The 14,437-nt window shown below is 46.3% G+C and overlaps 1 protein-coding gene across 2 annotated transcripts in view; it reads left to right on the top strand.

Annotated features, from left to right (window-relative positions):
- LOC118796595 (growth factor receptor-bound protein 10-like) overlaps positions 1-14,437 on the top strand; it is a 67,806-nt gene that overhangs the window by 31,121 nt on the left and 22,248 nt on the right. For both annotated transcript variants that reach the window (XM_036555572.1, XM_036555574.1), the window contains 2 exons: positions 3,456-3,675; positions 5,528-5,669. In XM_036555572.1, the coding sequence (XP_036411465.1) occupies positions 3,456-3,675; positions 5,528-5,669 (362 nt within the window). The remainder of the gene's footprint in view (positions 1-3,455; positions 3,676-5,527; positions 5,670-14,437) is intronic.

Consider the following 14,437-nt stretch of genomic DNA (forward strand, 5'->3'; position numbering starts at 1 on the left):
CATTGACATGCGTGAACATTAATGCCAACAAAGAATTTTCATGGAGGGCTTATGAATGTGTTGTGCAGAGCCTATGAAGGGTTTTTGCAGCTTTTGTGTAGGATCTTTCATTTTGTTATCGAGTGTTAACAAAATTGTAAACAATGCTGCCTTGATATTGTATCAATAAATAGTGAAAAATATACTGAAATTTTTAGTATCATGTCATTTGTACAGCTTCTCATCAGTTATTCTTGGTTATTTAACAAAGTTGAAAAGCAGATAAGCATAATAATTTTCTGATGAAGTTCAAGTTAAGATGTTAAACTAAATTAAAAATGAACTTAGTGTACCTCCATAATGTAACAGTTAAAAATTACACTATCAGTGATTTCCCACCCCTTAGGTGGTGTTTGGTGTCATCTAGTGGTAAAATGGTGTACTGCTGCGTATAAGATTCATAAAGCAAAGCATTATGTACATGAACAGGCAACCTTGGTAGTAATTGAAATGCAGGCATTCCTTCCATTGTAAAGCTTAATAGGCTTATTCCGTGAACACAATGGCCAGAGATACAGGCAGCGGACAAAAATGTAAACACCACAGGGCTGTACAGCATGTATGCAGAGTATGTGAAACATGCAGATCTCTTCCCAGCAGCCCTCTCGTCATGTATATATAAGCAAGCTGTGCCCGGGGTCCGGTTATTATGAGCCGGCATGGCTGTAAGTGGAGACCTCAGACACTTTGAGCAGGGTGTCATTGTTGGAGCGTGTTTGACAGGCCCTGCAGTGACAAAGAGTTGCGAGAATTGCTAACGTGTCACGAGGAACGGTCTAGAGGGTGACATAAGCCTAGGGGGGGCGGGGCGGGGGAGAGTAGGAAAGATATCATCATAGAGGAGCGGCTGTCCGCACTGCCAGGCTAAACGGAACAGCAAGAGGGGAGAAACTGAGCATAGCGTTGGCTGTGAGCATCCTGTATCACTGAAGATGATTACATTACAGGCATTTAGCGGACGCTCTTATCTAGACCGACCAGAGGCAAACCGGGTCACTGTGCACAAGCCTTTCCTAAAACTGGGCAGAGTTGTGTAAGTGATGTAAGCATCGTGGGCTTCTGAGTAGTGGAGGAGATTGGAATGGTGCCTTCATCCCGTCCTCCATGAATGGATGAGTGCACGTGTGGTGCACTGCTTGGAATAGGTTCTGCTGCTTCCAGAATGGAACACCCTCTGTATAGGAGAGTGATGCTGGATTCCTGGGGGCCAAAACCCTTGTTGACTCATCATATGCGTGCCATCCTGGCCACCTGCGGTGACCTGACTGATATTCGGTTCACTTTAACTCACCATTTTTTGGCTGCTCTGTGTGTTTAGTGATATATGTCTGTTATCTCTTTCTGTTCATTGTTTGCTGTTTTTTCCCCCAACTTCCTACAGTCTATCCACATCGTAAGTGGAATTTTTCACCCTGGAGTTTTTCTTCTCATATGAGATTTGTGTGCAAGCGGTTATGACTTTACCCCACCCATGGTGTAAGGAGTCTTCGTCCTTTACCTAAATTCAACTGTATAAACATTGGTGACAGTCTATAGGACTTTAAGATCACAACAGTCTGATGTGCTAACAGGCTCCCATAATGCACCGTTCCATTCGCCCACTTTGACTGCCCTGCTTTGTACACACAGAAAGTAATATCTCAGGTCTCTGCTTCAATCCTCCACCTGTCTACCTGGAGTGGTAGCACAACTTCTTTTGTGTCAAGTTTTAAGCCAGAACATCCTCTTGATTTGTTGGCAATATCTTGCCTCCTTGAGAGATTTGGGGAGGAATATCCACTGTAAAGCAGACACTGTAGGCTCTGTACTCTCTCTGTTTCCTTAATTGTAAGTACTTGTAAGATACTTCAGATGTAACTGTACTCATTTGTTTACATCTAAGGATTTCTTTGAATTGGTCCCTCAGGTTTTGCTGGGATTTCTGGTTACTTTTCTGTCTCATAGTAGTTCTCAGGGATCAACTGAGTACAGAGCTACAGATGGTTACCCCAAAAAAAACCCTTTAAAATTCAGCCTAACAACAGGACTATGTCTTGTAAACTCTACAAGGGCACAGACCTGACCAGTTTAAAGCAGGGAAACGCACTATGGTATCTGGAATGAACAACACCAGCAAAGCACACAAAGAGTGTGATTTCAAATACTGGCCTGCGCTCAAGGATCTTCTCGGCCCGCTCCCAGCACATTCAGATCTTGTACATAAAATTTAACAGCCAGAATGAAGCTCCCCTCATCTCTTTGATGATGGTGGCGTACTTCAGGGCTTGCCACACAAAACCGTCGTGTGGTTGTAGCGGTAGCGAACAGCCCACACTCAGAGGATGAGTTTGGATGCGGAGGCCTGCTGTTCTCACAGCAGGCTGGGGACTGTGCGATACAGCGGTGCGGCTCCATGCTCAAGGCCCGTCCCCAGAGGGAGGATAGCGTTTCACCGCCTGCAGTCAAATGAGGGCCTCATGATGAGGGCTCTCTGTAGCTCCCTCCCATAGCCAGCGCACATCAAGCAGGATTCATGGTTTTAATAAGACAGGAATATATATCTGAGACATTTTATGACCTTTTTTGTTTGTGATATGTATTAAACTATTTATGGAATGCAAATAAACAGATCCTAAGCATGTTTAAACATATTTTTACAATTGCCAGGTATCTTATTTCTGCTGAGAAATTTTCCATAGGAAATTTTTTTCTACATAACTGAGTCTCAAGTATGTCAGTAGGATGAAATTTTAATTGCCCCCCTGTGTGTGTTGAATCGTTAAAATGGCCATATTTTTTACAGCACAGCACTATTGTGTTATTTCTTGTAGACTGTCCTTTATCACTCATTTGCCCTCCTTTTTGTCTCTTTCACATTATATCCCAAGGAGAGACTTATAATAATGTTGTAGCACTTGAGCACTTGAACCTTTTTTGCATGGCATTTTAGGAGTATCACAGTACTGATGGATACGTTGATGCTAGCTGTTGCTGTTTTGTAGCATTTTGTGCGTATGCTCAGTATCCATTGTGTCACTATGAGACTTACTATATTGTATAGTACATAATATTATATAATTGTAACACTCCCATCCTTTGGAGAACCACTGTGTATGAAATACACAGTTACCTGTTAGTTGCTGTGGCATTGTTCATATACCCTTTCATTAAACATATCTCTTGTAAGCAGGAGTTTAGTAATTGGAAGGACATTTGACTTGGATCTTACTGTCGAGACAAAAATTTGCTCTTTTTGAGATGTAAAATGTGTACACAGAATAGTTAAATTTAAAGAGCAGCTGAAAATTAAATGCACTTAGGGACACACTTAGGGCAAATTCTGTGCTAGTTGTCCCTATATCTTTCGCGCATCCTCACTTCAAAGGTAAATAAAATAAGGCAAGACAAGGTTGTCATCGTTTGCTCATGCCTTGCAGAGGACGATGTGGACCTGGAGGCCCTGGTGAACGACATGAACGCGTCCTTCGACAGCCTGTACTCGACATGCAGCCTGCCGGCAGAGTCAGCCCCCCTCCTGCAGAACGGGCAGCTTCACCGCAGACACGCCCACCAGCGTCCGGGCCCCGCCCAGCTGCAGCCCACGTCCCCCAAGCAGAAGGTCCGCCGCTCCCAGCCCATGCACATCCTTGCCGTCAGGTACATGCCCCCGTCCAGCCAGCCTGCTCTGACAGCTGTCGCCCTGTACCCCCAATCAGGGTGAGGTTAGCTGCTGTTATTACAACTGTTATTGATTGTTATTAATCTTGTTATTGGCTGTTATTACAAGACGCCCGCTCCTGAGCACTGCAGTTCTATTTGGCGCTGCTCCACTTTGCCAGTTTTCTTTCGAATCGCAAACTTTCCACAGCGCTCCCCCAGCCTTCCCCTCGCCCCCCAGGTTCCTGCCTCCCCGCCTGGCCGCTAGATGACCCCCTCCCAGCGGTGCAGAAAAATGTTACGAATCTTCTCGTTCACGTATTATGTGTGAAGTGGGTGGCATGAATTTTAAAGTCAGTCACAGGGAAAAAAAAAAAAGAAAACACTACGCCGTGGCAACTGCTGTCTCCAAAAACCGCTAATTAAGCCGTCAGTATCTGCTGTCTGTCAGCGGTGTCATCTGGAGTGCGAACTAATAACCTGCCAGGCTTTGATGAAATCCTCAGTACCTGCTGTCTGACAGCGGAGCGGTCTGAATACGAGCTAACAGCCCTGCCAGGCATTGATTAATCTGGCGGTACCTGCTCTCTGTCAGTAGTGCAGTCTGACTGAACTAATAACCCGAAGATCCCTCCGCCGCATCTCCCGAGAGCAGATAGAGCACCTCAGGATAATGAGGCGCGTTGTGGAGTCTGGGTTGCTGTGTTCGCGTCAGCGCGCTGGGTTCACCCAGAGGTTATTATTCAGCTCCGACCCGCCGATAACACCCGAGCCGGCGCTCAGATACAACTCCTTCAAAAGCACTCCTTATTAAACTTTCCGAGCTAGAGTAAAAAAAAAAAAATAAAAAATAAAGAGAAAGAGCAGCATCTCGGCGGAGCTGACAGCGGTCCACGGTCGAGCGTTCGCCTGCGACGGACTGCAAACTTCTCCCCTTTTTTTATTTTGATCTCGCAAATCATTATAAAGCACTCCAGGAGTTTAAGCAGACTGCTAACACGTTTCACTGTCTGCCGCAGACACTTTGATGGATATTGCCAGTAATCAAAAGGCCCTCCCCGCGTGGAGCGCTGTTGCGAAGTTGAAGGTGTTCTAAGGAGGGCATGCATTTTTTAACAGCGAATCAATGGTGTCATTTTTTCAAGAAACGGTCATGAACCCAAACCATGTGCCTGTTTTTAAATATTCTTGTTTTTTTCTACTTTGGGTCTCAATACATTTTCCACCTTGTTGCATGCTAAGTTCAAGACAAAGCAGTTCTGTGTGTAGTGCCTTGCATCATTGCAAAGGGAAAAAAAACAAAAATGTTTGTTTACCTTGCTTCTGTAGCTTAATGTTCATATTTAAACTGAACATGAGATGAATTTTAATAATACATTACTGGCATTTAGCAGATGCTCTTATCCAGAGCAACTTACATAGGTTGTACTTTTTTACATGTTATTCATTTATACTGCTGGATATTTACTGAGGTAATTGTGGGTTTAAGTACCTTGCAAAAACGTACAACAGCAGTGCCGCACCAGGTACTCGAATCGGTTACACATCCTGCTCCTTACCACTATGCTACACTGCCGTCCTGTATGAAGTGCGTTCTTTGGAAAAATACTATATGTTTGAAAGTGACGCCGAGCGAATGAGCTCATTTGGACATACTGATCTCGTATCAAGTCAATAGCCCTGGCAAGGCTGGCAAACAAATATTTGGCCGTTGCAACCAAATACTTTCTCTGGGTTTAATGTTCCTGTAGAACCTCATGAGCTGTGTTTTAAATGTCTCCCTTAAGCCTCGGCTGTTTGGGGAGGGCCTAAAAGACACTGTGTCCTGTGTCCTGTGTCCTCTGACCTGCAGGAGACTTCAGGAAGAGGAGCAGCAGCTGCGGACGTCTTCACTTCCCGCCATCCCCAACCCGTTTCCTGAGCTCTGCAGTCCCGGGGGCTCACCCATCCTCGGCCCCGGGTCCCTGCCGCCGTGCGAGCCGTCCGGCAAATACGTAAGAGCTTCCTTATCTCAGCCAGCCTCGGCTGACCTCCCCTTTTCTGTCCCTTCTGCCCTTTTCCGTTTCCCTCGTCCCCAAAACAACTCTGCCCTGCTACGGAAAAAAAATCTGCCGTAATAGGTCCGGTGCCTTGTTCTTGTGTGCTGGACAGTTCATCGGCCTTTCATGGCCGTTAGTCAAGTTCAGCGCTCTCATCGGAGTCATTAGCTGCTGGATGCAGACCAGGTGTCTGCCCGGAGGATGCAGACTAGTCAGAGTTCTGTATTCGTGTCTTCAGTTGGCCTTTTACCAGGGTAAAAGGTTGTGTCAGGACGTGCGTAATTGCTGGTGGTGCTTTTCTGAGCGGCGCTTTGCTAACATAACACTCACCTGTGTAATTACAATGCTAGTGTCATTTATCGTGCCAGAGTGACGCACAGCGACACTGATTCTTTCAACTACACTGAGAGGGCATTGTGCGTTTGAGAAGGCCGAAGCTCTCCGACGGGGGCTTTCAGGGGCTCCTGTTTCGGCACTCCTGCCCCACCTGTGAGGCGCCAGCCCGCCCTAGGTAAGGGGCGCATGGCGTTTTGGGCCTCTCGGCACCGCCCACCCCCCTCCTGGCTCCAGGGGCCGGCGTTCTCTCTCTCTCCGTGGGTGGCGCGGTGGCGAAATCACTGTGTAATTAGACGCTTGATGGATCAGCCTCTCCTTGTGTGTGGAAAGCCTGACATAATGAGTGCGATTAGCGTGAGGTAATCCGTCAGACACCGCAGAGGGTCATCTGTGACAGCCCGCGGCCGTTGGGGAGAGGCGGAGATGAGCCTTTGTGATTTGTACGTTTGCATAACTGGTTTTCGGGATCCAAATTATTATTATTGTTATTTTTTTTTATTTTATTCCCATGACGGAGCGTGAGTAGATCCGCTCCAACGGCAGTGAATGCAGCAGTGGCCATGGCTAAATTGCTTTTTACCTTTGCACATAGTAAGGAGCTGGTGTTTCATCACGTAAATTCAATGTGCTGTGTTATCTGTGCATGCTGGAGGGTCAGTGTTTTTCCACGCTTGTTAATTTGTGAGATTCAAGTCTATTATGTTTGTTTTATAGTCAAACAGTTGCATTCTCTGTGTTTATCATCAGTTTTTTTCCCCTTAAAAAACCCACCAAAGAGGAAATCGAGTCAGCCAAATATACAACAATGCATCGAGTATATGCGTTTGGTGCATAACAGGAAATGGATATGACCATCCGCTCTGCGGTGTCTTGTAGGAAATCCGAACAGAATAGCTGGCCTGAGAAGTGAGTCATGAAAAAGTACTTCCTTGGGACAAAAACAAAGTGTGTGGTTGTTGTGGGCGCTTTATCTTTGCCAGATTGACCACAGGCCTACTGTAGCTTCACTTCAGCAAAAAACACCACGCCCCATTAAAGCCAAGCGCCAGCCAGTCGATTTGACAGTGTCATTCTTACAAGAGCAGCACTCATTACTGCTGGTACACGGGCACGGTTTGCCTCAGTTGCTCGGTCATCTGGTCCAGTACACAGCTGGCATTCTCGTAGGGCTGATACGAGATGGGTATGTGCATTTCATGTAGTTGCTGTTGCTGTTGCGTGTTGTATACTGTGCGGTTCAAACAAACTTGACTGACACATGGCCGTTTCTTTTATGGAAAGGGACACGCCCAATGGCGGCTCATTCATTCACGGGCTAGACAGATGAGACGGACCGATGGCTGGCCGGTCGGACCTTGCGCAAATCCGCACGGGACCGCCGCGCGCAGAGGCCGTGTTTATAGCGTGCAGGATGAGGGCTCTCCCCTTTTCACACGCCGGCTTCCTTGAGAAAGGATCTGGAGCGGGGGGAAACATCCCTCCCTCTCCTTCCCTCCTCGTCTGGCTGTTTTTGTTATCGTCGGCCCGGGCCTCTCTCTCGTTTGCCAGCCCGGCAGTCCGTGAGGGCCCCCCCGGCATCCTCCCTCTGTCTCTCAGGGCCCCCGCTTTCTTTCAGACACCACCCAAAAAGACAGACGAGCACTTCCCTTTCACATGAGCGCTGCGAGAGTCAAACGGCAAAAAAAAACCCCTGCCCTTCCTTCCCGTGCAAGATGCTATCTGCGCTTTTCCCATCCCGGAGAGGTCGGCAGCGTCACCGAGTTTCCACACAACGTATTCTCCGAACAGAACGTTTTTTTTTTTTTTCCTGGCAAGTTTGGATGTCACCGTCCTTGAAGGAGTCTAATATTACAGTTTCAACTGAGTGTCTAAGCGGATTAGTCAGGACACATCTGTTGCAATGATGAGACTGATTTTTGACAGCAGGGTTGTGGTTTCATGCGGCTCTGCAGTTGTGTCGCTTGTCGAAAGAGAATGGGCGTCTTATAAAATTGATAAATTCACAAGCTGACTCTACAGCTGGTCACCTTATTCCTGTCGATTGGTAGCACAATCCTTTGCATGCCACACCTGCCTTGTTTCCCCAGGTTGTTAGCTGCTGTAAATGAGAACTTCACAGTTGGCTTACCTGGTTAAATGAAAGACATTTGCAGTGATGCAAGTGTAAATATACTTAAAAATATTTTTCTCACAGTGTATTCTCTGTTGCTGTGTTTAAATCGATACCCTGTGATTTTGTGCAACTCATGTTGACTACCACAAACCGTGACAATTTGTCCTGCATTACCTCTGCCAGTATATTCCAGCACACTGTCATAAGTGTCTATCCCCTGACTCACTCCCTTATAACCAACAGCCTATCAGCAGATTTTTACGCATGCTATAGTTAGCCTAACTGGAAATCGACACAGGGTCACCCAAGGTCAAAGCCGGAGTGTGTAGTCAGTCTTGGGTTGAAAAGGCATGTGGCGACACTGTGGTGGATATTCTGGGAAAACATGTATTTTCTTAATCAGGTCCACATGGCTTTGTCTCACCCCTTACTGTAACGGACTGTTGATTACTGTAAAACGGGACCATAACATAAATAATCTTGTGTGAAACTTGTTTTGACATTTATTGCAGGGCTTTAAAAGACCTGAATTGGATTTGCCACAGCTGCGTTTGACCCGGGTTCACTTGCGTGCAGTAGGTTAAATAATTGTATGTGGGAGTGTAACTCCTTTAAGTCCACGGGCCCACTGATCAAAACCACCCTTTGAAGAATATTAGCTCAGTGGTGCCTGTGTATTTCTATCTACGATGTGTGTCTGACATGCAGTTCAGTTCAGACTTCCTTCAAAGACCCAAGCGTTTTTCCACTGTGGGATCACGTTTGGTAGTGTCTCAAATATGGTTTGGGGTTCTTGAGGAGGAGCAGTTTTTGCCAATTGCATGTGAATGGGTGGCAGTGAGGCATAGCAGTTTCGGAGCTGGACTTGTAGCCCAGAGGTTGCATGTCCCAATCCCAGGTATTAACTTTACTAATAAATTACTGTTAGGTGGGGCAGTGCTGTCATACCCCTGATCAAGGTGCTTAGCTTTAATTGCTTCAAATATCCAGCTGTAGTATGGATAAAGTGTATGAATGTGCTACGTAAGCTTCTCTGGATAAGCGCATCTGCTAGCCAGAGATGCAGTGTCACATAAAGATGTCTGTGATTTAAAACAGGGCTTCTCGGCTGCAGGATCAGAGTGCTGGGTGCCGGAGGGTGACAGGCTCATTACTGGAAACCGGGATGCCCCCGCTAATAACTGAGAATGAGCCCTCATTAAAGAATAATGCAAGTTGTGAAAGTCGTTATAGTAAGTCACTGTCTGTAACTAGGCTTGTCGTGCAGCGGCGACGCTCATTACCGCCACGTCGCATGACAGTCGAGTCAGTGTTCCTTTATGGTGTCGAAGCCAGACTGATAACGCTCCGCAACACTTTGACCTGGACTGCCAGGTGACGATGAAGAGTTGGGGCTTTCACAGGTGACTGCTTGTGCCCAAAGAGCCTTTAGCTGTTAGCAGCATTTTTTTTTTTTTTTTTGCTGAAGCACTCTGCCTGGATAAAGTAGGCCGTGACCACTGTGATATGCATTTCAGATGGCCTCTGGGACGCAGAAAGGTTGAGAAGCCCAGATTTACAACATCTGCATCAAGTTACTAATAAATCAGTCATTCGTTTAGGATTGTGGCTACACATTCTTAATGTATTAAATGTGTGTTTAGTGCATTTTTTGTGCGTGCCAAATTATCTATAACTGAAAAGTGCAAAGAGCTCAAGTGATGTGAGCTCTTGAATAACACCAGAAGGCTTGTGATGACACTAAGCTGGCCCTATTATTCTGATGATCAGTTTTTTATTGTTGGTAAAATCTTGACTGGATCCACGCTTGCCTGTTGAAAAACAAGTTATTTATATCTAGAATGAGAAAGGCAGAAATGAAGAAATGATCAGCAGTTTAGATTATGCTTATCTTTTAGTTTGTCAATTTAACTGGTGCTTGGGAAAAAATTGGTTTCTGAACCCCAAGGAAAGCGTTTAGCTGGACATACCAACCACACGATAAAGTTAATAGGCCTTTCAGTTCAAGGCTGCTCTAAAGTCTCAATGCATGCAAACGCTTCTCCTGAGTTAGTTTTTTTAGACCTGTCCGTGGGTCTGTTCTAATCCACATCAGTGGACTTGTCCCAGCAGCAGGGGAGATGAATCTCAGACTTGTTTTGTGGCTGTGTGTTTATACTGGCACTGCTCTGATATAGACAGTGTTCTGCTTAGCTTCTGTGTGTCAGCAGTGCAGGGTTTTTTGGGATTTCAGTTTGTAGCTTAAACCCTCGTGGGGGTAGCTTCTTGGTATTGTACTGTATATAAATTATGTAAGCCTCTCAGGCTTCACAGTGAAGAGAAGGCTGCGCTTTCCTTTATTCGAGAGACCAAAACGGCAAGGGGAAAATGTTCTGTATGGAAATTGCCTGCAGCGAGATGTGAACTGCAGCTGACTGAACTCCTGATACCCTTGTTATTATTAAGTCTCCATCAGAATTTGACAAATGTCTACAACTTTTAAATTTTCCCTGTCACATCAATCATGCAGCATTCTGTGTTTTTCCAGGATTTTTTTTTTGCTGCAGTGGAAGAAACGGTTCCATTTTTTTCCTCTCGGGGAGTGGATGAAACTTAGTGTGGTTTGATTACCACGTATGATTTTAAAAGACCAAGTTGTTTTGACGACAGATCAAAGCTGAAATGGACACGCAGCAGAGTGAAACGCAGGTGTGCTCGTGTCCACGTGCGCGTGTGTCCGTGCATCTTTGTGCCAAAGAAGTGTCACTAATCAGACTCCCCCGTCTGCGTGACTCGCGCTAACGGCCTCGTGTGCAGGGATGTGTGGCTGTGCGTAACGCGTGTGCCGGGAATTGGGAGGTGGGGGGGAAGGGGGGGGGGCATGCCACCACGGCCCTCTCACTGTCCCCCCTCCAGGACTGGGACCCCGGCGAGGCCCTGTCCCACAGCTGGCCCTCGCCTGTCTCCCGGCGAGGCGTCTGGAAGGAGTTTGCATGAGAATCTTGCGGGCTGAGATCGGCCCGGTGAGACGTGTGCTGTTTACAGAGTTTTTTCCTCCCTCCAGGCGCTTTCGCAGCGCAGGCACTGAACTCTCTCCTCGCACGAGAAGCGCGCCAGCGCCGGCGGTTCGGAGCTCCGGCCACGGACGCGCGGGGGGGGGGGGCGGGCGTCGGTTTGCCACTTTTTCCATTCCGTCTCAGTGACACCCCGTGCTGCCCCCGCTCCCATGGGAACCCCCCCCCCCTCCCAAACCTACAGGGATCTCTCACCGTCCCAGGCCGTCATGCTCAGTTGGGTCAGGTACTGACCGCGGCTGTGGAACACGGTATACTTGTGTCGTTGTACCCCAATGCTGTTTGCCTGCCAGCTTTCAGGGGAGGGGGGAGAACTCTACAGCTCCCCCTGCTGGCTGTTAACAGCTTTTCTCCCAGGCCACACTGTCTCCAGCTTCTGGAACAAAGAAGACTGGGGTGGGCAACCATAGTCCTAGAGTGCTGATGTACGTTACATTACCCCTTTCGTGTGAAGTTTCAGAAGCTGAAGATTTAGACCTGTCAGTTATTCCTGTGGAATTTCAGGTGATTGACTGGCTGTGACTTGCTAGTCAGAGCTCATTAAACGTGAATGAGGCATTCAAACACTTTCATGTTTGCTTTAGATTGTCATCAGTGGATAGCACATTATGTGTCTCAGGCAGCCAGTTGATTGTGCACAAACCCCTTCAAGCACCTTGAACATGGCATATGTAAGTATATAGTGAAGGGAACAGCACCACATCGTTCAGCAGTGTGTTTGACATTCAGTAAATGGCACTGTGGTGGGTAACATTGCAGTATAGCAGGAATTTTATCAAGAAATCAACTTCAAGCAAGTAATTGGACAAAATAATTAAGCTTACTTTGAACAAATACACCTAATATACAAAGGGCAGATATTAACAAAAATATTTTGAGTAAACGTCTTTACTTGATCTTTGTGTTGACACGAATACATGTCCAAGAGAGCATTTCTTTCAGCGATAATTTATCGAATATGAAATGTAGAGATACAGAGAGAGCTGAGCTGAAACACGCCCAGTACACAGAGTGGGTCCCCAGGATCATGTTCAAGAAACATTGCAGTTAGCCATCCAGCTGTGTAAATGTAAATGCGCTGTAGGCTCAGTAACTCATCTAGGATAAAGGAGTTTGTAAAGCAAATGGATGATGTAATAATATAGCTCCTAAGCGTCATTTATTTTTACACTGTTGAAATAAGCGCTGGAATTTTTTTTCCCTTTCCCATCATAACCTCGCCCCCCAGTGCCCCCGCCACCCACCCAAACAGCAAGGGCGTGATTAAGATAGCTGAGCTCAGCGCAATTTCAGACAGCTTTCAAAAGACTACTGACGTGTCATGCGCTGTCTGTCTAATCCCCCTCAAGATAATATTTCTACTCGCACTTGTGTTTTTGTTTTTTTTTTTCTTTTAAACATATCTTCATCCATCAATGTTACTGTAGCACCACATTCTTCGGAGCACCAAGCAGCCTGCTTATGCTTTTACATTATTGCATTATTGGCATTTAGCAGATGCTCTTATCTAGAACTTGCATAATTTTTTTACATTTTGCCCATTTATATAGCTGGATATTTACTGAGGCAGTTCTGGGTTGGCACCTTGCCCAAGGGTCCAACAGCAGCGACCCAGCAGGGAATCAAACCGGCAACCTTTCGGTTATTAGTCCTGCTCCTTACCACTATGCCGCTGCTTTCTGTGTTGCAGACAGTTTACTGATGTCTGTCTGGAGGTCTTGAAGCCTCTCTCTCCAGGTGCGTGTGCAAACCTCTGCAGACCCTGCAAGCTCCTGACACGCACTGGCCTCTCCAGTTCAGCGCCAGGATTACCTCTGTCAAATCCTCTGAAACAGGTCGTACCTTTAAAACTGCAACGGGCCGCCTGTTCAAGAGTGCGCGTTGGCAGGCTGCCAGCTTGGATTAACACGTCTCTGTGAGTTATGAAGACGAGTTAACCCATCAAAGCTTGGTAAGACCAGGGGTGCTCATTCATTAAAAAAGAAGAATAAATGCACATTAATAATGCAATTCATTTTGACATATTCAGGCTCCGTGTTTCGCGAGAGAGGTTTGTTTCTAAAAGACGAAGCTTCCCCCCCCTCAGACTCAGTGGGTGTAGGGAGGCCGTGAGTTTATCGAGCCTGAAGTAACTGAAGATGTCCCGGGCTTCAGTGGATTATTCTGAACTCCACGTAATTACCCAAGACCTGTGATTCACTGAAGTTTAATTGGAAGACCGGCTTTGTGAGGACACGGAGGGCAGAACTAAGTGTGACCAATGGTACAACAGGGCCCAGATCGCTGTGTTCCCCATCAGGCGGTGGAATAATGTTCGCAGGGCACGCTGACCTGGGTCGACCACGGCCATGGCGTGCGCTTATCCCTGTGGGAAAGGGCCTCGACTGGGTTCATCCCAGAGAGGCCAAGGGGCGTGTCATAGGAGAGTCCTGTCGTCACGGCGACCCGCAATAGGGAAGAGCCATATGTCACATTAATGAGACGTTTGACAGCTGAGAAAAGTGTTCAGTTGACTTGTCAGACCTTTAATATTTGTGAAGTTGAGAGCCCCCCCTATTTTGCTCAGCCCGTTGGGAGCCTTTTGGTCCTTTTTTTGTTTTGTAAAAGCAAAAGCAATTTATGGAGGAGTTTGGGAATAAAGCGTCTTTCGCAGCATTTCAGACGGATTGGTTGAAATTGGAAGGTAATTCTCATCTCTTCCAATTTTTCTGTTAGAACTTTGTGGTTATACTTCTTGTATGATGTGGCCAACTGATCCTTTGATAGCATGTTGAGTGGGGTTTTACCACTGGGCTCCATTCACCACCTGGATTAATACAGATTTATAAACCGATCTCCTTATATCATTAAGGGTCTAGTCTAATTTGATTGTATTGAAAGAAATTTTAAAATAACCCTTAAAAACTGGACATTGAAGTTAAACCAGATTCTTCAGAATGTGTATTGTATGTGTGTTGTCTCATTGTACACATGCTTTGAAGAAAGCAAGTCATTTATCAATATTATCAATTGTATGTTTCTGAAAACTGTTTTATGACTACAGGATTACAGACATTAAGAATCTGCATCATATTTACATAGTTATACTTCGGGGGGGGGGGGGGGGGGGGGGGGGGGGGCGGGGGTTCTAGATGTTTGCTGTTTCCCATGGGAAGCATTATATTGTAAACTGTGAATGTGACCAAGGTCAGTCCAGAATCTCACCTCATGTGGGATTCAGA

The sequence above is a fragment of the Megalops cyprinoides genome, chromosome 21 (genome assembly GCF_013368585.1).
Source record: "Megalops cyprinoides isolate fMegCyp1 chromosome 21, fMegCyp1.pri, whole genome shotgun sequence".
Lineage (NCBI taxonomy): Eukaryota > Metazoa > Chordata > Actinopteri > Elopiformes > Megalopidae > Megalops > Megalops cyprinoides.